The sequence below is a fragment of the Lissotriton vulgaris genome, chromosome 3_1 (assembly GCF_964263255.1).
Source record: "Lissotriton vulgaris chromosome 3_1, aLisVul1.2, whole genome shotgun sequence".
In the NCBI taxonomy this organism is placed as follows: domain Eukaryota; kingdom Metazoa; phylum Chordata; class Amphibia; order Caudata; family Salamandridae; genus Lissotriton; species Lissotriton vulgaris.
The window spans coordinates 1,186,293,422-1,186,319,011 of NC_141689.1; the positions used below are offsets into that span (position 1 = coordinate 1,186,293,422).

General features: G+C 44.6%; 1 protein-coding gene across 2 annotated transcripts in view; it reads left to right on the forward strand.

The window, feature by feature from the left end:
• The window catches only part of LOC147727632 (phospholipid-transporting ATPase ABCA1-like), a 2,839,360-nt gene that overhangs the window by 2,076,564 nt on the left and 737,206 nt on the right, over positions 1–25,590 (forward strand). For both annotated transcript variants that reach the window (XM_086961649.1, XM_086961650.1), the window contains exon 38: positions 15,697–15,812. In XM_086961649.1, coding sequence (XP_086817775.1) covers positions 15,697–15,812 — 116 coding nt within the window. The remainder of the gene's footprint in view (positions 1–15,696; positions 15,813–25,590) is intronic.

Below are 25,590 nucleotides of genomic sequence, written 5' to 3' on the forward strand. Positions count from 1 at the left end.
TGAAAGTCCTTACAGAAATCCTTCAGACTCTAGAGTAAGACATGGTTTTAGCAGAAAAATCAAAAAGCTAATTGGGGAGAATTGAAAAATGCTCGAATTGGTCTTAGTATAGAGTAGTAGTGAACAATGAGTTGTTAAATGGTTTTCCATAAACACAAGTTGGCAAAGGTATGCACCCTGACCAGGTAGAGACTACAATCCTAGTCAGGGTAAGCTAGAAATACACTAAAATATAACCTGTGCTCACCGTCTGGTAGCTTGGCACAGAGCAGTCAGGCTTATCTAAGAGGCAATGTGTAAAGTATTTGTGCAACACACACAGTAACATAACCAAAACACCAGGATAATATTTCACACAGTTTTAGAAAAATAGAGAATAATTGTTTAGAACAAGACCAAAATTACATAAATCAATTCAGTAGACCCGAAGTTATGCATTTTTAAAGAATACATCAAAAAGTAGTGCTTAGATTCAAATAGCTCTTAGGAGTTACTTGAAATTGCATTGGACCGGGGTAAATCCAAAGTTCACGTCAACCAAGATGGAGGGCAGGATGACTACAGGACCCATGCCGGTCCCCCTGAGAAAGTACTTTGAATGGAGCAACCGCCAATGTTGAAAACTTGATGCTAGGAGTAGAGGAGGCACCCGATCATCATCGATCCTGTGGATGGAGGCAAAGCATTGGCGTTGATGATGAAGGCTTTGGTGTCAACCCCTTTACAATGCAGGTGCAGTGTCATCATTGAGCCAAGCTGCCCATTACCATTGAAACGTGCAGTCTGTTGAGCCGATGTTGTCAATCAGCTACTGTGTTGGGGTCGAAGGGCAATGCGCCGGTTCCGAATGGCACAAAGTCATCACTGTGTTTATTTTGATGGTTCTAGAGAGCAGAAATCAACGTTCAAGCCCAAGGATTAGATTTGCACCACTTGGCAGGGCACGACTCACAGATAGCAGATTTCAGGTGCTGTTGCAGAGTTGCAGGAAGTCTTCTATAGCCCTGAGACTTCTGAATAGGGGCAAGCTTGCAAACCCTTGGAGTCACTCTGGGTTCAATTGAGATGAGGGTAGTCCTTGTCCTCAGCAGTGCAGATATCAGCAGACAGCAGGGTAGCTCAGCAAAGCAGAAAGCAGTTCCTTCAGAGCAGCACTCAGGAAAAGTGGCAATACTTGTAGCACAGCAGTTCTTACTCCTGGCAGAGTTCTCCACAGGTGCAGGAGTGTTGGTATGGTCAGAGCCCCAGTACGTATACCTAAATGTTCCTTTGAAGAAGGAGTGAGTTCAAAGCAGGCCCTTGAGGTGCACAGGTCCCCTTTCATCCCAGTCCTGTCTGCCAGGATATCTGTGGGGTGTAATCAGCCTTTTGTGTCAGACATAGGACCCTGCCTAGTCAGGCGTGTTAGTTCCCCCTCCCTCTTACTGCCCAAAAAGAGCTATCAGAATGTAGATGAATGACTTTGAGTTCTCTGTCACACCCACCCTTCCTGTGTTCTTTGGATATGAAACATGACATAGCTACTCCTTTCTCATTAGGAATTACAGTTTAAATTATTTTTAAGGAATTCCCAATGCGGCCCAATAAGAGGAGTAGGCCTCAAGTAGTGAAAAATTAATTTAGCTGTTTGCCACTACCAGGAGATGTAATACTTAAAAGTACATTATCAACCTTTCACTTACATAACACCCTGCCCTCAGGGCTACCTAGTGCCTACCTTTGGGGTGATATATGTGTAGTAAAAGGAGCGTTTAGGCTTAGCAAGTGGTTTAAAATGCTAGATCAAATTGGCAGTAAACTGCACACACAGGCCCTTCAGGGGCAAGCCTGAGACAGGTTTGAAAGGCTACTAGTATGGGTGGCACAACCAGTGCTGCAGGCCCACTAGTACCATTTAGATTGCAGGCCCTGGTTATATGGTACACCACTTTACATGGGGCATTTAAGTAAACTAAATATGCCAATCAGGTATTCACCAATGTCACCATGTTTAGGTGAGAAGCATATGCACTTTAGCACATATTAGCAGTGGTAAAGTGCTCTGAGTCTCAAGGCCAACAAATTAAGTGGAATATAGCCCCTAAAAGAACAAAGCACCAAATGCTGCTATCTTTTTGCACTGCACAGGTCAAAGTCAAAAGGTCTACAGACTGAAATGGTTGGTACAGTCCCATATTAGTCCTGCTGAAGGTTTGCCTTCGCAAGTTTTGTGCAAATAGTCCCATTCGCATTGTAGAGGGTCACTGAAAGCAAGGAGAGCCTCGCAGACAGTTGACGGCGTGGAGGGAAGAGCAGGCTGGGCACCGCACATAAGTGGCCTGCGCCTTGGAATTGCAGTCCCCCACAGGCAGTTGATGCTGCGATGAGAATAGAAGGTCTGGCGGTGGCTCGTGCTGGATTTCCATGTGAGCAGCACGGTCTCTATGCAAAAATGCATGTTAATGGTTGCAAAGAGCCAAAGCAACATTATTTAGGAGCCAGTGAGCTCACTAGAGGTTCCTTTTATGTATTTGAGCCTCAAATAAGGAGGCCAGCAGACTATCCCTAAGAGCCACTCTGGGATCCTGGATTCAAGATGAGGTTGCAGATCCAGTTCTTCTTCTCCAGGCAAGAGGACAGCAGATCAGCACTACAGGGCAGCAGTTCCTTTGGGCCAGCAGTCCAGCCGAGTGGCAGTCTTGTAACAGCACTGCAGTCTTTCTTCTTGGCAGAATATCTACAGGTCTAGAGATGTACTGAAGAGCTGGTGCCTGAGGTCCTTCTAATATACCCTGGTTCCCTAGTTCTACAATGTGTAAGGCTTTGAACTGCATGGAATATCCTTTCTCACCTGCCCTGTCTCCAAGTTGGCTGAAGTGACATGCAGGCTTGTTACACCCTTTGTGTGAAGGCGAAGCACTCACTCTTCACATGTAATTGGGGTTGTGTTCAGTTATGCCCCCATCCTATCAGCAGATGGTCCACTAAGGCACACCTAATTCCTCTACTGTGTGACTGTCTGGGAGGACTTTTCATCTAACTGTCAGTTACACCCAGTCATGTGACAGAGGCCAGGCTGTAGGCAGAAAAGGGTTAAGGGCAGAAAAATGCCAACTTTCTAAAAGTGGAGTATTTAAAATTGTGATACAAAACCCAGATTCCACCACTAAATAGGGCTTTATATTCCAATTCCGAAGACACCAAACATGATACATCTACCATTTCCTCTTGGAATGTGATTTATTAGTAGATGTAAGTAGGTACCCACCACTATAAATAAGGTCAAAATCACAATATAAGTTCCAGTCACGGTCTCAATAAATAATTCCCTTCAGCCCTTGGAACCTTGCTATGAGCAGGGTGGGTTAACTTAGGTAACAGATGTGTAAAGAATTTAAAAGATCAATACATTAAAATGTAAGACACAACAAAAACCCAACAGCAATTTGTAACAGTAGGAAATATTTTATAAGCAAATGACACCAAAACAAACAAAATCCCAATATAGGGAACCAGAGATATACATTTTTAAAGATTAAAAGTAAAACTAGTGCTTAGAAGCAAAAAGCACACGTAGGGTTAAAAAAAGGTCACTCCGGACTGGGACAAATAACAGAGTCCAGGCCGTCCGCAATGTAATACTTTTATACTTACTTCCAGAAGTGTTGTCTTGATGCAAGAAAGTGGTCCACAGCACCAGCCAAGGGTTTCAAAGCTCTGGTTTGCCTCCTGGGGTCTCGGACTACAACTCCTGCAATGCACAGGGTCATTCCAAGTAAAATGCAGGTGAATGTTGTCAGCATGAGTTGTTCTTGCTGTTGATGTTGCAGGTAGCCTTTCCAGCACTTTTCTATTTGTTGCGAACAGGGAGTTCACTCTTTGAACTTTTAGTCAGGCAAAGTCCTTTTGTTGTGAAGCCTTGTGAGTGCAGCATGTGCAGTGCTTATGAGTGCTGTCCTCTGTTGTGCAATACAAGAGTCCAAAAAGGTAATCCTTCTTCTCCAGACATGTCTTTTGGGTCTTTGAAGGCCAATAGCACTAATCGAAGTTACAGAATCTCTGAGTTGTTCCGTGGCAAATTGGGACTACAAGACCCACAATGCACTTGGCCAAATCTTTTAAGGTCTATGGAACACTACAGCTGGGTGCTGCTTGGTGAAGATGATGCAGGTGGAGCTCTTTTAACCTGTTGCTTTCAAAGAGTCCATTCATTTCTTTAACTTTCAGAGCAAGCCAAAATCCTTTTTGGGCTGAAGCCAAAGTGTTGTGCAGCAGGTGCTGTCCTTATGAGTGCAGTGCTCTCTTGTGCAGGCCAAGGGTCCATCTGGGGAATACTCTTCATCTTGTAGTTTCAAGGTGTTGCTGGGCAGTTCTCCCATTTTAATCCAGAGTTCTTGGGTGACAAGCAGGAGGGCACCCCTGATCAATGGGGTGCAGGATGCCACCTTCAGTTATGACAACTTCACCCAAAGTGTGGAATATTCTTGTCATAGAAAACTCTATTCCTTTAAAATTCAAAATGGAAGGACTCTCTCTTGGAGGTTAAGATCTGGCTAAGCCTGCCCACTGGTGTGGTTACGTTTTCCTAACACGCTCCATTCAGCCCCCCTGCTAATTCAATTACTGGGGCTCCTTTCTGACTGGGGCTGCAGGATTTTGAGGGAGGGACCTGTCTCTTATCCTAACTGTCATTCCCTCTTTGAAGACTAGTTTGGCTACTCTTCCCCAATCCTGCCTTTTGCTCTGCAGCTGCAAATATTCTCCCATCAGATGTTCTTTGTCTCTATGTAGGCACTTCACACCTCATCAGAGCAGTTTGGCTCGGACTGTCAAAGGTTGGCCAAAAAGGAGAGGCTGCTGGAAGGCTGGATTTTGGTTCCTTAGAAATGAAAGGTCTATAACTTCTTGTCTGTGATAGTTATAATAAATCTAACCTTGGCAAGTTATTGGATGTATTCTTGCTATCATTTTAATACTTTGAAGTATATTTTAGCTCAATTCTATCAATAGGTATACTTTATTAAAGTATTATGATGTTAGCCTATGGAGCTATTGTGCTACATGGGGAAAAGGGAAATTAGCATTATTTACCCCACCAGGGCATATACAACATATTTTAAAATGTCCTGCTTATAGGTACCAGGCATCCTAATCCTGTAGCACATAGGGGAGAAACTAGGGGTGACATATATAAAAATAACGTAGTTTAAGACACTGGAAGTACATTTAATTCCTAAGTTGAATTTGCATATAATTTAATTTTAAGAGCAGCCTGCAAAGCAGGGCAGGCTTTTAAAATGACAGTAGGCAACACAGCAGTGCACACTTAAGTGCATTAAATCTAATGGGCCTCTAAACCTACCTGCTGTACCATATAATAGAGACACTTACCTGATCGGTCCCCCGGTCCGTCACGGCGATTTTGTGCCGCTTGAATGGAGGGACGCGACTCATCCCCCTTGCTGCCTACAAAGCCGCCATTTGGAAACGCCGCGCTGGTGTGAGCAGTGTGAGCCAGACGCTGGTTGATGAGTTATGCTTTATTTTTAATCGAAAGTCACGCGTTAGCGCGGTTGACTTAAAAACCGTCTAACTTCTAGTGTTTTTATAATTTTCTGTGTTTGGTGCTAACTTGTATTTTAAATATTTTGGGGGTGAATTGGCTGGCCGAATCTAAAACATTTTGTTCTGTACCCTCTCCCCCTCTGCACTTACTTGATCAGTCCCCGGTCCGTCACGGCGATTTTGTGCCGCTTGAACGGAGGGACGCGACTCCTCCCTCTTGCTGCGTCACTTCCAGGGTCCCTATATGGGAGAGAATGGTTACTCGGCCGCGCAGCGGACTAACGCAGCGGGCGCGCCTAAGGTAAGCCCGTCTGCGCCCGTCCGCGGCCGGCCGGGCAAGGGGCACGGGGCACCTCATTCTGCCCTCTCTGCCAGGTATTCGGCCCTCGAATTGACTCGCCTGTATGCCCATTGGCCCCTTAGTTTTACTATTCGGTCCACACTCAATACACTGGGGCTGCTGTGTCCAAGACGGGCCTTTCCTGAGGTCGCTTCTCGTTGGGCCATGGAATCTCCTTTAGGCACCTCATCATGTTCGGATCCCCCCCTCCCTCACTAAAAGGACTGTTAATTCCGAGTTTACTGTGAGCTATTTGAACACTTGCTCCCTGCCCAAGCATCAGCTGGAAATATTTCAACTCTTGGATTCTGACAAACCCGACCTGTTATTTATCACCGAGACATGGCTTAGCGAGGAATCTTTCCCGGACATCCTCGCTGCGACCCCGCCAGGTTACTACATTCTCCACTAATAGGGTCTCAGGTAAACCGGGTAGTGGGGTGGCAGCTATCATCAAGCACCCCACCCGCTTTTCCTCATTGGCTGTGGACGATATTCCTTCGGTCGATTGCCTTGTCCTTAAATTGGAATCTCCAGTTGTACCTCCTATTTGTGTCCTGGTCTACCGGCCCCCTCAACACATGCCCAATTTTCCATCTAGGTTTGGTGACATGCTCACTCAATTGGTCATCAACAACTCCAAAGTTTTAATTCTGGAGGATTTTAACTATTGGCCCACCGATGAGAGAGAGAGTGCGTGTTCCTTGGCCTTCTCTGAATTTTTGACGGGCATTAATTGCTCCCAACATATTAAATCGGCCACCCATGTAAAAGGCCACATATTGGACCAGGTATGGACTGTTAATCTAGATATCTCCATTCCCTATATCCTCCCCTGTCCTTGGTCGGACCATTTTATTATCACTTTTTCTTTTACTATTGGGTCTAACACCAGTCGGATGCTAGAGGGTAATCTCTCAGCCTGGAACTGGAACAGAGCCGATCTTAGCGGATTTGTATCCTTACTTAGAGCCCCCCCCCCTTGACTGTGACTCCCTAGACGCCCAGGCCTCTGGCCTTAAATTGCTGGCTTGAATCTGCCTGCGACACCGTAGCCCCCTTTAAACAGGTCAGACTTAAACGTCTTCACGACGCGCAAAGATGGTTTTCCGAGGAACTTAAAGGCAAGAAGCTTAAACTTAGGCAGGCTGAGCGATGTTGGCGCCGAGATTATGCCGCTGATAAAAAGTATTTTTTATGCAAAAAATGGAGTTAGGCCCTGGGACATGTAGTTGGTTGGACCATATATAAGAGAAACACAAGAAAAGTACCAACCACAATGTTTTAATCCTTCTAATGAAGGAAGAAAAAACAAACCAGTATTGCTCATAGGTTTGTTGGGTATTTCTTACCCTTTTGAATTTATTTTTTAAATTTTCAAGAAGAAATTTTATGTGAAAAAAGGAACACAAAACATTAATACATAAATACAAAACATTATTCACATATATATACAAACTGTACAATATTCTCTTATTCTGATTGATGTACACAGATCCTTGTCTAAATTTGACAAAGTGACGCTCAATATCGGTCTTACTTCAAAGCATATTAGTGCAGACAATCACAATTTATTCAAAAAAATATATATAAACCATATCTCAATTCATTGGTCTATAAATCAAATTGATGTCGCGTTTTATATGCCTACGCGTTTCGAACCAGTTGATTTGAATTCCTAGGTTCTCATCAGGGCTCTGTCACTTAGTAAGTATCTGAAAAGATGTACACAAATAACAGATTTGTTTTACTTCTGTTTTGATGATTTATTGTCCTCCATTTTATCAAACATATCGCTATTTTTACCTGTTTTTCCAGCAGCCGCCGGTCTACAGGTTTTGAGGCATTATTGTCCTTTTGTCGATCTTTATCCTACACCCAAAGTGAAAGGTAAATTTATCACTATTTGACTACAAAGTATCTATGTTCAACAGTGTCTAGCCTCATCCACCCAGACATACCTTTTTATTAGTTCAAATGCTCCTGGACGTTATTGTGTCCTCTTTCTGGAAAGATGCTCTTTCGATCTTTATATGGACAACCTGTAATGTATGGAGGTATCTTTAATGTATCTTAAGCCCAAGATGCTATTCGTTATTTTATTTGTTTGGGGAGGAAGAGGAGACTCAGTAAGCCTACCTGTTCAAGTATTGCTGTGTCACTCCGCCCTTGCGTTGTCGTGGCGATACTCCAGTATTCAGTAATATTTCTTTAATCTGCAAATTATGAACAAATCACCGTCAATTTGGTCGATTTAGCTATCTTAACATCTAGAGGACAATAAATCATCAAAACAGAAGTAAAACAAATCTGTTATTTTTGTACATCTTTTCAGATACTTACTAAGTGACAGAGCCCTGATGAGAACCTAGGAATTCAAATCAACTGGTTCGAAACGCGTAGGCATATAAAACGCGACATCAATTTGATTTATAGACCAATGAATTGAGATATGGTTTATATATATTTTTTTGAATAAATTGTGATTGTCTGCACTAATATGCTTTGAAGTAAGACCGATATTGAGCGTCACTTTGTCAAATTTAGACAAGGATCTGTGTACATTAATCAGAATAAGAGAATATTGTACAGTGTGTATATATATGTGAATAATGTTTTGTATTTATGTATTAATGTCGTAAATGTCTTGTGTTCCTTTTTACTCATAAAATTTCTTCTTGAAAATGTAAAAAATAAATTCAAAAGGGTAAGAAATACCCAACAAACCTATGAGCAATCCTGGTTTGTTTTTTCTTCCTTCATTAGAAGGACTAAAAAATTGTGGTTGGTACTTTTCTTGTGTTTTGCTGATAAACAGTTGGCATTTACTACTCAGCTCAAAGAGTATAAATTAGCCATCCTGCAAGCAAAAACTGTCTATTTTTCCAAGAAGATTGTTGATTCAGCTTCTAGAGCTAAAGACATCTTCTCTATTGTTGAGAAGTTGTCACATCCAGACAGGGTCACCATTAGACCCCTCCCTTCCCAGGAGCTCTGTGACTCCCTCAATCAGTTTTTATTGAAAAAATTAGAAAAATTAAAAATAGCATTTGCCCTCCTGCCACCCCTGACCCTCTCACTCCTGTTGTTCCCCTTGGTATCCCCAATCCACAGTTGATTACTCAGATCCCCCGATTACAGAAGATGAGTTTCTGACTCTATTGAATAAAGTGGCTTCTGGCTCCCCCACGACTGCTGTCCCCCTCATGTTTTACGTGAGGCTTTCTTCACCTGCCCCTCCCCCCCTTCGACACTCCTGAATAACTCCCTTAAACTGTGAAAGACAAATTCCCATGCACACACACTATTAAATTCAAACACAGAGTAGTGTAATTGTCAGTCCCATCATTTAAATCATAGGACTTAATGTCCACTTCTTCTTGTGTGAGCAGTATTCTCTTTTTATTGCTCAAGCTATACCATGCCAGCCGACACGTGTTTCGTCAGAGTACAGATCGCTCTGACTCTTCAGGTCTTTCTTGTGATAATGGCGTGTGTTGTAGTTCCACTTGACCGGTGATAATTCCAACCCGGTAAGGGTATCTTCTCTGTTTTATGAGAATATAGATCCTTTCCTGAAACTGAAAGCAAAAAATTCACATGTTTTATGCGCCGTATTATTGCGCAAGAAAGGAACAGGAACAGTCTTTGTCTACAAATGTCAATACTAATATCTTGTCCTGTTTCTCCTTCTGAAATCCACACTAGGGTAGTTTCCGCGGTACATAGGATAAACCGTCCGAATATTCCTGGACCTTCTGTTCCTCCCAGCCGTGAGTCCGGCGTCTCTACGCGATGGCGGTTTCCCAGCTCTTTTAAAGTCGCTGAGGTGGTGCCTATTCTCAAAAAACCAAACGCAGATCCTTCAGTTATGAGTAACTTTCGTCCTATTTCTTTACTCCCCTATCTTAGTAAAGTCCTTGAGTCCCACGTCACCAACTCCCTGAGCCTTTTTATCGAGCGTTCGCAGTTCCTCGATTCCCAACAGGCGGGCTTTAGACCCGCCCACTCCACTGAGTCGGTCATTCTCTTAGTGATGGAGGAGCTGCGGAGAGGAGCTGACTCTAATATCAGTCAGGCCTTGGTACTCCTGGACTTGTTGGCCGCCTTTGACACGGTTGGCCATAAGATCTTGGTCGACCGTGTCAGGGAGGCCTGCATCCAGGGATTGGCCCTTAACTGGGTCTGCTCTTTTTTTAGCAACCGTTACCAGGCTGTTCGTCTCTCCCAGTTCTCCGCGGAGAGAGTTGGGATGACATGTGGTGTCCCACAGGGCTCTTCTCTTTTCCCTCTCCTTTTTAATTTGTACCTGACCCCCCTTATCCAGTCCTTACGAAACAGCAAGGTCACCGCATTTAATTATGCGGATGACATTCAGCTGATCTTTGATATCAACTCCTCAGAACAATCTGTTCATAATTTTCAGTCTACCTTATGTCACATCAGCGACAAGATTGGGGCAAACCACCTCAAACTTAACCCCGATAAGACCGAGTTGGTTCTTATCGGGGGTGCCTCTAACCCCTGGAGGCCTCACTTTTGGCCAACAAGTTTGGGTCTTCCCCCCTCCCCACAAACTCGGCAAAAAGTCTTGGGGTGATCATCAGTAACGATCTTTCGATGAAGCCCCAGATCAATGCTGTAGTTTCTTCTAGATTTTTTCATTTACGTAAAATCCGTAAAATTGCCAGTTTCCTCACTACTTATGCCCTCACCCAGACGCTTTGGTCATCTTTAGAATAGATTACGCCAATTCTCTCTATGCTGGTATTCCCACCTATCAACTGAATCGCCTACAGCTGGTTCAGAATCAGGCTGCACGGTTAATTTCCCATCAGCCCAGGCATCAGCACGTGCGCCCCCTGCTGAAGATTGGCTCCCGGTAACAGAACACTGCTACTTTAAACTAGGCTGTATCATCTTCAAAGCACTAGCTGGCCTTGGCCCTCTATTCATTTCTTCTCTTCTTCACCACTATGTTCCCTCCCGTAACCTTCGTTCTTCCCATCTTGCCCTACTCAAAATCCCCGTTTTTAAGCGCAAGAAACATGGAGGGCTTAGATTCTCCTTCTTAGCCCCATCTTTCTGGAATGCACTTCCCTTAGAATTTAGGCTTACTGTCTCCTACCCCCTTTTTAGGTCTCTTCTTAAAACTCATCTGTTTCGAAAAGCACACAACTGAGTCCCCCTCCGATCTGCCTTCACACGTTCACAGCGCCAGGAAACCGTCAGGTGTTAGTCGTGCTTTACAAATACTTTTACATAACACAGATAGGTTGTCAGTGCCAATTGTAATTATAAATAATTACAATGTATCTTTAATCACAGCACAGGCCCTGGATTTGGTTAGCAGAGCCCAGGGCACAAATCAGAGTCAGAAGACCAGCGTCTAGCAGTCAAAAATGTGGGGAGAAAGAGGGGTGACACTCCAAAAAAGCCCTGGTTTCTCAAAACTCTCACAAGGAAATTACAGCTATCCCCAATGTTATCCTATGGGAGAGGTAGGCCTCACAATAGTGAAAAACAAATTTGAGAGTTGTTTGCTACCTGGACATGTAAAACTTAAAAGTACAAGTCCATCTACTTAATTACACAATACATACTCTGACCTTTGGGCTACCTAGAGCCTGCCTTGGGGGTGATTTATATGTAAGAAAGGGAAGTTTTAGGCCTTGCAAGGGGGGTTGAATGCCAAGTCGACATGGCAATTTAAAACTGTGTTCAGGCTGCAATGGCAGGTCGGGGACATGTTTTACTGAGCTACTTAAGTGGGTAGCACAAAGATGACGCATGCCCACAGATAGCATTTAATTTACCAGCCCGGGGTATATGGTATACTGCTCTATTAAATATGCCTGTTAGGTACAAGCCAATTTGAACATGTTATGGGTAGTTAAGCACAAGCACTTTAGTGCTGGTTAGCAGTGGTAAAGTGTCCCGAGCCCTAAGGACAACAAAAATAAGTTCATTAAATTGAAGAATTTGAGGCCAAAGTGTGGGGGAGACACCCTAAGGCTGACAAATCTAACGATGCAAGAATGTGGGTGGTTATAGTTCGGAAGATTTTTATAAAAGACAGTTTTTCAATATCCTTATGGGCTTTTATTTGAATGCTTACTTTATTTTTTGCTTTGCTTTTGGATTTGACTATGTCCACTATGGGGCTAAATGCTTGATAGTTTTGCACTATTCTGGTGAAAAGTGGATTTAACTTATTCACCAATGGCATGGCACTGCCCACTCTCAGGGCTGCTTTAGTGTTAAACCTTACGTTCTCTTGCTTTTGAACAGTTACAGTTGCGAATTGGCAGCGTCTCCCTGTCTTCTGTGAGCTTTTCCTCCTGTACCCCTGTAACATTTCGCCCACTATTCACCCCCATTTACAGCACTGGCAGAATATTCACCAAGCTCATAAACACTAACGGCCATATTAATAATTTGAGAGCATTTGACTTCTGTGCCTCCAAAGTTTAAAGCAGTTTTGCTCTTCTACAGCACCTTGACCAATTTTGTAGTTAATGTCCTTTTCACTAGAAAAGAGATCGCGTCTCTATAGACTTGTACTTTATCTTCTCGCGTGACAATAGAGGGTGGCTGATGAGATTTAAAAAATGTACCTTGGGGTTTAGAGGAAAACTTAATTTGTCCACATTTATGACTCAAACATAGTTCAGATCTCTGCTTGTTTCATCCTGCCTTTCCTAACCTTTCCTAACCTATCGTTATGTTCAGCTTCCAAGGTTTGTCATCAAGCTCCACAACATGCTAGGCTAATATTATTAATACATGCATTTGAATGTCCTATACTGAAAATTCAAAGCATTAATACCCATTAATACCCAGGTTTACTAATGCTTTGTGCCAGGATTGCATCACAAAAGTGACGCAAACCTAGCCCAGAGTTGGAGTGGGACTTTCTATTCATCACAATCAGGATTTGCATTGGAAAATCACCCAAATAAAATAAAGTTGTAATAAGCACCACTTTGTGCTACATTGGGGGCGATTCCGATTTTGTCCGGAAGTGCTCCAAACCACTGCCGGCCGGATTCCTTTCCGACCGAGCCATTCCGATGGGCTCGGTTGGGAAGGAATTCGACTCGGATTTCTGGATTACGGGCGACAGGCTCAGAGAGCCTGTCCGCAGTCCGGAAATCCTCCAGTACTCCCCCGGTCGCCTCTGTGCGACCAAGGGAGTATGATAGCAGCTTTTCACTGCCTTTTCGTGCTGGTCTGTCGGGCACGAAAAGGCAGTCGGAAGCTGTCTCTGGGGGCCCCCAGCAGGGCTCCCATGGGTGTGAGGCCGCCAGATGGTGCCCCTCTGTGGATCCCTGCACCCAGTGGCAGGCACCTTGGGGTGCCGGCCACAGGGTGCATGGATGAAGTGCACCCGTACTTTCAGCAATGCAAGCATGCTTTCAGGCCGGAAAGCATGCTAGCATTGTAACGGATACGAATGCGACCGAACAGGCAGGGCGGTAACCGGCGACAGCAGGCCGGTTGGTTACAGCTCCTGCCCGATGTCGGATGGACTTCGGAATAGGCCCCTAAGTGTCAGAGAGGCACTCCATGGGTGGTACATGGGCATTTTCTTGCAAATACCCATGGGTCAGACACAATTCCCTATCTACTAACATTCACAGACTTGGGTCTGTTCCAAAAACCTACACCACTAGGCCTTGCAGCAAACGTAACGAGGAGAATTTTTTTTTCAAACATACATACAAGCTTGCAAAGATGCAAATCATAAAAGGGAAGTTTTTGTACTGAATGGGTCCCCTTCCCTAGCAAAATCTATGCTTTAGAGAAAACATACTCCCTTGCATAATGGAAAAAAAGGTGTTTGCTTTGGCACATAGCAGCCAAAACTGCACCAGTGTGGGGGAAGAAAAAATGCTTTATATTTTAATAGATATGGTGCTTTTCTTTCTCTCTCCCTTTGATGCATGTCGGTGCAACAACATTGGTTGCTGCACTGCCTTGCATCAAATATTAGTAAATCTGGCCTAAATGTAAGTCCCGAGAAAAATGACTTCTTCTTAGAACATACATTTGTCATTTTGAAAAGGACTTGTTCTGGTTTAGTCCAAGATTGTGTCTCCTGCCTATAAAAGACATTCTCAGAACCTGGATTTTTTGGCCAAGTACTGCACATTCAGAGAGTTTATTAATCAAATACCATCTCAACTGAATGCACTATCTGAATGTCTCCTTGTAGAAGTCAGTTGTGCTGTAAGTCCTCAGTTGAGTGCCCGACATATGGGCGTATATCACCTTTCACAAAATAAGCAATCAAACATTTTTGGCATGTGGAGGTCAACCCCCTCCACCAGTTGTGAATTTAATGGGTGTATGTTTTGTCACATTGTTGGTGGAGGGTGACTCAAACTGACTTCAGCAGGAACTTGCTATATGGAATTACCTTCTTCAGTTAGCCCCAACTGGTTCAAAATTGCCTTATAGCGAACAGAGGTCCTAGCCCTTGACCTTCAGGACAGAGAGCATTTTGCACACTTTGTGCGCAATGTATGAATTGCCATTGCACTATTATTGTGCCACTTCTTCATCACCTGCTTATCTATTGCACCTTCTGCCAAATTAGGGATTTCAAGTATCTTTTCTTCACTACCCGCTGATGTTATTAAGTTGAATATGGAAGCTGACTTGGCTGAGTGGCTTCACTGGATGGCTGGATTCTGGAATGAAAAACAAAGTATGTGTGTGTGTAGTCTAATTAAGAAGGGCTCTGTGTGTGGGATTTGGCTCTGTCTCTTCATTCTTCACCAACCCAATGATATGCAGTTCCCACACTGGAACAGGCTAGGTGGATTAGCTTTAGGCTTAGGTGAAATTTATGTAGTGCTTTATTGGAGCCAATCTCTGTAGACCATTATAGTGTTGCTGCACCTATCTGTGGGATTGATCTGGGATTTCGTGTTCATGCATTTGTCTGCCGGCTGTGACCTATCAATCAGTGACCTCATGCCCAGGTCTCAGAGACTACCTGATTAAGGTATTTTTGAGTCGGGGTTGCCGTGAAGTTCACAATGGGCGAATCAGGGCCGGCTCTAGGCATGTGCAAGCTGTGCACCTGCCCAGGGCCACCATGAGCCTAGAGCCGGCCCTGGGCGAATTAAGATGCAATATTGTTCTTATACATGAATGTATCATTCTCCGTATTGAAATCGAAATTTTCAATATTAACAGTAGAAAGTATGCAAGTTGCCCAAAAAAGTATGCATATTTACATGTAATTATGTGAAATGCCAGCTTAAGCATGTTGCACTATTGTAATGTGCAAAATCTTTCCTTGTGTCTTTTTTGGCTCGAGTTTGCGTTTTCACTTAACAAGGAGCAAGAGTTGTTCACTTCATTCATGTCCGACGTGTTTTCTATCAATAACATTTATACACAAAGTCTCAAATGCACAAAGTGGTGTAAAGGCTTAATCTCAGGCAATTCATTTGGCAATTGTAATGCAAAACGGTTGAAATTATGTAAGAATAAATTATCACTGGATATCCAGGCCTGGTGCAAATCAAAAACAAAGTTCTGTTGTGCCGTGAATAAAGAGATATATTTTTGATCTGGACACACGTTTTGTTGAAATCTGTGGCTAAGGTAACAAATGTTACTGTACAAAGAACACAGAATCACTTTATTCCTCTGGTTCTATAATCGATAACACATTTCATTGTACGTATATTATACACAGAGGCACATCATTGTTGAAAATAAAATGCTTTTCAGTGAATGTGTGTTTCAAGTTTCATTAAATGGCTACAGTTTTCCATATGTTTTTTCTTTTGCAGTGCAACTATCTCGTGCCTTGCGTAATCGTCATCATCCTCTTTCTGTGCTTCCAACAAAAAGCGTACGTGTCAGCTGCAAACCTTCCTGTACTTATTCTCCTCCTTATACTCTATGGGTAAGTCTCCTTTTTTTAACACAAACTTGATTGCCTTTATAGGTCATAGATTCACAAAACATGAATCATGGTGTGTCTGATCAGTACCGCAATACAGAAGATAATAGCGGGTAGGAATTGAAGAGTATATGCGATGATTCAGACAGTGTAGACAATTGAGAACTTTGTTATCGAGTAAAGCAATCGTAACTCCCAAACCATCCCTTCCTTCAAATAACTAACTGTATCAGCTATTGTATGAGCGTGGATACGGAGCGGCCTTTGCGGGAGTGGATATGAAAGCCTGCCGATTTCCATTGCGTGAAGAGAAAGGGTCCTGGTTGTAGGGCAGGGGAGATATGGGGAGGGGAGGGTGGAGGTTTCAATGGCACACAGAGTATATGGTCATGTTAAGCCTAAATGCCCCACCTTTAAGGAATCAAAGGTGGGCCTATGTCATGAGGCAGTGTAAACAGTGGTCGGGAGGAGGACATTGACAGTCCTCATCCTTCTCACCGTGTATCGTCCTGCGCCTTAAATCTTTCCAGAATGGCATCGCATTCAAGAAAGATGGGCTTCTTTCATGGCCCTTTGAATTCCTCCCTATTTATCACCCGACTTTTCGCAAGTCCCCAATGCGCAACCTCCTCACGTCATTGAGTTACTTGTGGTGACCTGGGACACTTCCAGCAACTAGTGATCAGCCGCTTTGCTAGTAAGAATGCTAGGTCCATCATGCTTTGTGTCACTTTCAAGCCCTTTGGCCTGGGATAGAGCCGCAGGACACAATTGGCTGGTATATCCCTTCAATGAATGCCAGTCAGTTCCGACAGGGTAGCTGAGATCTCCGTCTAGTAAGCAGTCAGTGAGGGACATACCCACTACATGTGTAGATGATCAGCGTCATATGCACGACAACGGAGGCATCTGGAATATTTGGATAAGCCTATGTAAGGTCAGGTAAGCCCTATGCAAGATAGGGGAATTTGGATGAGTTTGAAACTCGAACTATGTGAGACCTTCTTAGGGTATGCTAACAGGGAAGCCCACTCCTTATCCGAGAACTCCCTGGATAGGTCTGCCTCCCACCTCATCTTCAAGGAACATGGATATCATGAGGTGAGGGGGAGACCAAAGTAAAGTCAGCACATCAAGAGTCTGCCTTGGCCCATGTTGTGAAACAATTACAGTAGACCATGAGTCTCCGGTTCCCTCCCATCCGGTGCCCAGTCAGATGTAATGGAGAATACTAGTATGCATAAAAAAAAGTAATTCAGCAATCCATGTGCATGAACAAATTCAGCATGCGAAAGCAGCTCGCCATAATGCAACAGGGACCCTAGTGTCTGCACTGCCTCGTGCTCCAACGGGCTTAGTCTGAGGAGCATCAGAGTACCTGAAGATAAAGGAAGACCATATGGCAGTATATTTGGTGCATGTGGCGTCATGGAGCCAGTATATTTCCGTGCCATCTTCCAATAAACCAAGGAAATGTACCGTAACCAGGAGCCCATGGGGGGCGCAGCCACACCCGGGCATGTCAAGCGATGGAGGTGACCCTGGGCTATCTGGTCCGCCATATACCCTATTTTCTCCAGGTTATGTCCAGCCAACCAGGAGGAAAACCACTGTAGTTGCCCAGCCATGCAATACGCTTTAAAATCAGGTGCTTTCAGGTCACTTCCATCTGTCTGCAGGTGTAGTTTAACAAGGTTTACTCTCCTATGTCCTCCCCCTAGGCGAGTTCTATTAGCAAGGTGGTGAGGGATCGGAATGCTATGCCAGCACCACCACTGGAATAAGTGGTATGCTTTTTTATTGTGGTGTCATGGGGTGGCCGACACAGCAGTGCATTTAAAGGAATGAGAAAGTATCAACATAAAACGTTTTGGATTGAAAGGGAGAAAGCAAAAAACAACCCGAATTGAAAAGGATTCATATCTGCGACCTAAAATGTATATATCAGCCTACCTGTTGAAATTCTGATGTGACGATGTCCATACACAAAAACAAGTGTTTGGGATTTTGATAAACTATCTTTGGAGGTCTGATGAGACTGATGAGACTCATGTTAAGTGGATCAATACTGTCTGGATTTACATTATTAAGCTGCACATGCACAGTCTCTGTGGCACAATGTCCCCAGGGAATTGATTGCTAGATATCTGGAAAGGTCCTGAGGAAGGTGGTCTGTACATGTTTTACCCACCGTAATGCGCGTCAACCTAGTGCTGATTCTCGTGTTCCACACTGAGACTCCGATGCTGGCGGGAGCACCCTCTTGCCAGAAATTACTCAACTGTGTACAGATATTGTGTGAGTGTAGTTGGGGTGAGATTGTATGAACTGGTGTGATTGTAGTATGATTGTATTTATTCTTAACCAGGGGAATTTGTTTATAGACATTTTTTCTTAGAATTTGTTCCTTATTTTTTGGATTGTGAATAATCACTTGTATAAAAGAAATGTGCTTGTGAATTGACAAATCCAGAACAATACATTACTGTTTTTTTGTAAGAAAATATGATAAACAACCATTTATAAAAAGGAAGTTTTTGGGCGAAGTATAAAAATATATAAAAAATGAGATAAAAAAGAATTTGAAAAATTTTGATAAAATAAAATAACAATGAGATGATTTAAGTTGTCACTGTTGCATCCTTAATGTTTAATTAAATGTATATGAACTATGTCTAATGATAAACATATGATGGTCTGTGAGGGAAATATATAGTATTGTGACCACCACTGGAATAATCATGAAATGATTCAGTAGACAAAGCATTAATGCCCATCTTTGCCAGGTCCAGCCCACCGGCCACCGATAAAGGTAGTGTAGTAAAATAAACTCACTAAGGAGCTCAGTGCATTGATCATGCAGATCAGGGTGCTCTCTGGCAGATCCTGTGTGTCACAATAGATTTGGATACCCAGGTAAAGAAACATTTGTGGTTCCAATTGTGTAACTGGTGTGTGGTTGGTATATGTAGCTGCAAAGGAGAATGCACACAACTTACCGGCATTCACCTAGAGTCCTGACAGTTCAACGAAGTCAGCCAACAGTCAGGCCATTTTTCACAGATCCCCATGGAGAACTTTAAGGTACAGGATCCTATCATCGGCATACAAGGATACCATGTTTCCCGTCTGACCCAATGGGATCCTCCACTCCCCTGGATCTGCTGTGCAATAGGTTCAATTACATGGACAAATAGAAGTGGCAAGAGAGGGCAGCCCTGCCGGGTCCCGTATGATTTTGGGCAAGAATGAAAGATCTAAGGTTAGGTTCTAGCTGTGGGGCTGCATATAGCAGTTGCACTCAGCAGATGTACGCAGGGAGTATGCCCTATCTGGCTAACTCCACTAACATGAAATCCCATCCCAAGGCATTAAAGGCCTGACGGATATCTAGTGACACAAACACAGACAATGGGTATAACGTGCACAGCATCCATAACCTGAAATAGACCACATATGATTAGGGAGGTGACAAAGCCAGAGTGATCAGTGTGTAATAACTACGGCAGCAACGGGAGCAGCCTGCACGCAAAGACTGTGCTCAAGACTTTAAATTCAGAATTGAGAAATGACAGGGGCCTACAGGACATGAGCTCCTTGGGCGGTTTGCCGGGTTTCAGTAATTAAGTCATTAATGCCTCCCTAGTGGAAGGAGGAAGTCATTCTCCAGGGAGTAATTATAATTATTTTTCTAGCTGAGGTTCAAATTGTGTACTCTATGAGAAGTAAAATTCAATGGGGATCCCATCAGAGCTTCCTTCATGTCTTGTTTAGGCAAGTTAGAGTCCGGGGGGGCTACTCACCAGGTGCACTCCCGCCCCGGTCCGTCGCGTCCATTGTGGGCGATTGATGCGGACGAGGAGGAGCCCGGCACTTCCAGGCACCATGCACACAGGTCAGCTCTCTAGTTGCCCCTCCCCACTCCCTACTTAATGTGTGTGGGACAGCGGCACCACAGCAGACGCGCGCAGCGGGCGCGCCGGTGGCGCGACAAAGGCAAACCCGTCTGCGCCCGTCTGCGGCCGAACGGGGGCCGGGGCCACAACACCTGCCCAATTTCAGCAGCGTCCCACACACTATGGGAGACAGGATTTGCTGCAACTGCGGTCACTCAAGCTGAGCAGTGCATGCACTCTATGGAGGCTATAAAACTTAGTGACTGCCTTACCTGCTCCTTTAAGGGAAGGAGAGAGCCGGCTAATGGAACAGGTACTGGGATACTACGAGGAGGACTGCTGAACTGTAGATCCCTTAGTAAGCATAGTATCCAGATCTGGGAGCTCCTTTTAGATGAAAAGCTTGATGTACTTTTTTTAACTGAGACATGGCTGGGAGATAACTCAGACCCTGATGTCATAGAGGCTCTCCCTCCCGGCTATACTATAGCTAGAATTGATAGAACAACAGGTAGGGGCGGGGGAATTGCAATTATAATTAAAGCACCGCTTGAATGCACTCTAGAAACCCTAGTAATGGATAACTGTGAGGCAGGGTATTTTGGTTTAAAATTAGGGCTGCAGACCTCTATTACAGGAATCCTCATCTACCGTCCCCCAGAGGAGCTTGGCAACTTTAGGATGAGTCTGCAGGAAGGTATTGCCCATATGGCAACTAGGCGGAGCAGGCTTCTTGTGCTAGGGGACCTGAATATACATCTTGAAGATGTGTCGCTTAAGGAGGCAGTAGATTTAAGGCAGGATTTGCAGGCTATGCAATTGGAGCTGAAAATTACTACTCCCACCCACAAACATGGCCATCTACTAGACCTCGTATTTGCCAGTTGGGACGGGTTGGAGGTGGACACACCTTTACCAATCCCCTGGTCTGACCACTTCCTGGTACCTTTTAAAATAAATGTTTCGGCGGAAGAGTCACAGAGGGGAGGAAATAAGAGCTATCCCCATCGTAAATGGAAAAACTTCTCGCAGGACGCCTTTAATAAGCTGATGCAGGAAGGAGGGCCCCCGGAGGCTCCGACAGTTAAAGCGCAAATAAAAATCTAGACATGCACATCCTTAGGGCCCTCAACGAAGTGGTTCAACTTCTCCTGACTAAACCAGGAAATAGAGCTTGGAAATCTGCTCCCTGGTTTACACCTGCCTTGCAGACGGCCAGGTCTGACTGCAAGAGATTAGAGAGGAGCTGGCGTAAGGGCTTTTGTACGAAGGAAAAGAGCTGCTACAGGGTGGTGCAGAGAACATATCAAGTGATGCTGAGAGTAGCTAAGGCCTCCCATTATAAAAATAGAATTGGAGAAGTGGAGAACTCCTCAAATGAACTTTTTAAGATTTTTAAAGAGATCTCTTTGGTGGCCAGCTCGATTACACCGGACAACGACTCGGTGACCGAATGCAATCGAGTAGCGCAGTACTTCGCCAGGAAGGTTAGGAACATCTACGCCTCCTTCTCTAGCAGCCTGGAAAGCGGGCTGACCTTTGAGGAATTGCCAGGGGCAAGTAATTCGGATAGGAGCTTGGAGCAATTCATAGTTACCCCTCCGGATGCTCTGCGTTGTATATGTCTTAGTGTCAAGTCCGGATCCCCTAGGGATCCAGCGCGACCTAGGGTGTTGGTAGACAGCCTGCTGGTCCTGGAGCCTTATATTAGGCATGTTTTTGAGATCTCCTTTGCTTCCCAGACACTTCCGGCAGCTTGGAAGAAAGCAGTAGTCCTACCAATTAGGAAGAAACCCAATGTTAGCCATGAAGTCCTAGAGAACCTTAGGCCGATTTCTCTGCTACCGTATTTGGCTAAGGTGGCCGAGAAGGTGGTAAGTACTCAATTGATGGCTCATTTAGAGAAGGCTAATCTTCTGTATCCTTCCCAGTCGGGTTTCCGGACAGGTTACTCGACCAAAACCGCTCTGCTGAGAGCTACAGAGACCATAAGAAAAGGTGCAGATGCCGGACACACCATGGCACTGGTAATCTTAGACCTCAGTCCGGCGTTCGACACGTAGCTCATTTCACCTTGCTGCAGTGTCTGAACAAAGGTGGTATTGCAGGATCTGCACTGGGTTGGTTGAAATCTTTCTTAACGGGCCGTAGCTTTAAGGTCCAACGGGGCTCCTTTCAGTCCACTGAGGTAGCGTTAGAACAGGGGGTGCCCCAGGGCTCGGCCCTCAGTCCCACCTTATTTAATTTATACATGGCCCCTTTGGCTGAGGCGGTGCAAGCGTTTGGAGTGGAGTTAGTCTCCTACGCTGATGACACCCTGTAACGACCGGATTTTCGGACCAGATAGGATCAGCTCACCAAGACACCACCAACCCGGCCGAAACGTAATCACCTCCCTCCTCAGGACCTACTTACCTCGGTACCTAGATACCTTCCCTGGGGATGGGGAATTAGCGATATACAAGCTTATACTATTAACAACACCCCTCAATCCATAGGGATTACTAGAAACAATCACTGATGGCTACGGAATTCCAAATTCTACATCACACTCATACCTTATAGTCTCGCGGCAACTCAGGCCCAGACTATGCTACCTCCCTCCTCATAGTGAAGGGGGCAGTTCTGATCACTTACCATTACACACCGATCTCAATCAGTGCTCACGCAAGCCTCAATCCTGCGGGTATACACATCGTTTCCTCCCAATGCTCTCACTACTGCCACAATCAGGTGGCGTTAAACACCGTATCCCCCTGGTGCTCGCGCTGCCGCCACAATCGTGTGACGATAAACAGCGTATCCCTCCGGTGCTCTCGCTAACGCCGCCACACAACGGCGATCACTGTCCTATTGATACCTTCAACTTTCTCTCTGTTGGGAAGTTTCTCTATATATCTAATATCTACTGGGGATGTCTCATACACAATATTATCCCTTATGTGGCAGATAGGCAGTCCAATCCTCTTACACAAGAATGACCAAATTACAACATGCAAAGGTTAGTCTCTGATATAGGCGATCCTTCTTCCCTTTATTTGGTTACCACTTACCCAGACGGGAAACGCATCCGTCCATATAGCAGCATCCTGCTAGAAGAAAGGTTAGTCTTATCATGAAAAACAACACCTGCACAGTGGTTCACTAAGAACTGGGGTCCCTTAATTACACAATAACAAATTATAATAACGATATAATACTGCAATATACCATATAGCCTGAAAAGCAAAGGAAAGAATTAAGATATGTATGTGCGCGCTAATAAGAAATGGTCAATGTCACCTTATGAGTACGAAGTCTGGACTTAGTTGTCATCTGGGTTCCCTTTTCGTCTGTGCCTTGGCTCATCTTAGGATCACCCCTGCAATCACGGACACACGTCTGCACCGCTATGCTCTGTCTCCTCTGCTCCCCTCCAAGTCACTGGAACCTCTCTCTTGTTCTCTGTTTGTCTGTTTCACTCTCGTCGTTCTGCACTACTCCTCTCTCCTCTCTGTCACGGACTGTCTTCACCTTCCAACTTCGATCTTATAATTCAGTTTCTGCCGCTCTAGTATTCGTCCGCTCCACTAACTTCTTCACTCTGCATGCTCTGATCTCAGTATCAAAGCTCACCAAGTGCTCCAATTAAAGTAACTTCAATCTTTCTGAGAGATCATCAGCCTTCGGTCTTTTCAGACTTCAAAATGGCGACTGTCTGCTCCAAGTTGATTAACTGCAAAATGCTAACGACTAGCTGCCGTCTACTAACTGACTGAATGACTGACAGCTCCTCCTCTCTGTACCTTCGCTAATATAGAACCCTCTTCATGCATGGAAATTTCCAGCCAGTAACCTGCCGCCCACCAAATTCTTGTACCACCCCGTACCAAGGACACGCTCTCAGTCGGCCGACCTGATGTTGTGTCTTCGACACAGAGAAAAATACAGTCTTTCGATAAGGGCCAGCTCGAGCCGGTTCTCTCCAAGCGAATAACACCTTATAACTAAAACATCACATTTGACCTACAAGCATCTCAAGCAGCCGAGGCAGAAAGAAAGATGGAGTCTCTCCCTTTCGGGGCCTACAAGGCCCGAAGTAAGCAGAAAGATGAATTACTCTATCAGAATATACTAATAGCCTTACAAAAGGATGATATAATACCAATACTAAGGAATCTATCCCCTCGCATAAGCTTATAGGCCCTAAAATAGAGAAAAGAATAGGGAATTATGTCAAGATCAATAGATTCATCTTGTAAATAGGCCAAATCTAAGGCTCTAATCACTCTATTAGAATGATAGTAGGCTAAAGTCACCATCACTCAAAAATAGAACAAAAACCCAGTCAGAACACACCCAACTGCTGATCTCCCTTTCCCAAGCGCCATCGGTCTAGGCGTCCAATTTTAAGGCTTGCATGCAGGCGTTGGCCTCTTGGATGAACAAGCATTGCCTGAAGCTAAATGGAGCCAAGACCGAGGTGCTTGTGGTCGGAGGAGATAGGCTCAGCTGGACAGATGACTGGTGGCCACAGTGTCTGGGCCCTACTCCTACTCCTTGTAAGGAGGCTAAGATTCTGGGGATATGGGTGGACCCTACCCTTTCTTATGAGGGACACATCCGTCGTCTGGTGGGAAAATGTTTTGGGGTTTTAAAAATACTAAACAAAACCTTGGACCTGCTCCCTCTAGAAGCAGAACGCACAATGATCCAAGCTTTGATCACGTCCCGTATGGATTACGGGAATGTTTTATACATGGGTGCATCGGAAAAAAGTATGGGACGATTACAAGTCTTGCAAAATGCGGCTGCCAGGCTAGTTTTAAGACTTCCTAGAAGAGCAGCTTCTAAGCCTGCACTTGCGGCACTTCACTGGCTACGTGTTAAGAAGAGAGTCCTGTTTAAATCCCTCCTAATATGCCATCGTATTCTCTGGCACAGGGCCCCTTCGTACTTGGGAGACCTGGTTACGTGGTATGTGCCAGGCAGAGCGCTACGCTCAGGTGGGACAGGGTGGCTTGAAATCCCTCGGATCAAGAAAGACAGAATGGGGGGACGTTCTTTCAGAGTCAGAGTTGTTCACAGTTGGAATAAAGGTCTGAGGCCAAGTTCAGAAATCTCCTTAAAACGTATCTGTTTACTATTTAGGGGCTCATTTATATGGAAAGGTGCTTTGCAGATGGTATTTGGCGAGTTTTGCTCTCCACAGCGCGGGGACACGCCGGGATGGCGTAACCAGGCGCTCTATAAACTACCTTATTATTATTATTATTATTATTATTATTATTATTATTATTATTATTATTATTATTATTATTATTATAATTATTCATTAATAGAAACGCATGTTTCACCCACGAAGATAGGGGCGCCGACGGTCTCCAGATCATCCTCTGGCACCCTAGGTAATATTGCCTTTCGTAAAAAAGGAGGTGATGTCTCTTGGGTTAGGGGATGTCGGGGTGTGTAGTCTTGCACAAAATTCACAAGAGGCTGTGTTAATGTCCACCTGTTTCTTAACCGTTCCTCGAGAAATTGTGTGTATGGACAGATAGGTGTGGGTGAAGGGTTTGGTTGGATCGAGTGGGCCAAAAGGGTACCTGACTGCGTATGAGTCCTCTGGGAATATGCCTGGTAGTCGATGACATGAAGAAAATAAAGCAGTTCTGCATAGGTGAACCTAGCTTCACATAGTCTCTCAGAGGCCTTGTAATCCTCAATCATGGCCCGTTCCAATGGTCCAAGCCTGCTGTCTAGTTGTGTGAGCTCCCGTAATTCCTCTTTTCTGTCCCCCCACCACCACCCAATGGATGTGCCTCTAACGACCCCCATGAAGACCTTACACTCCGCGTAAAGTTTACGGGACCCCCTCTAGAACAATCACTTTTGGGTCAGGGAGAAGA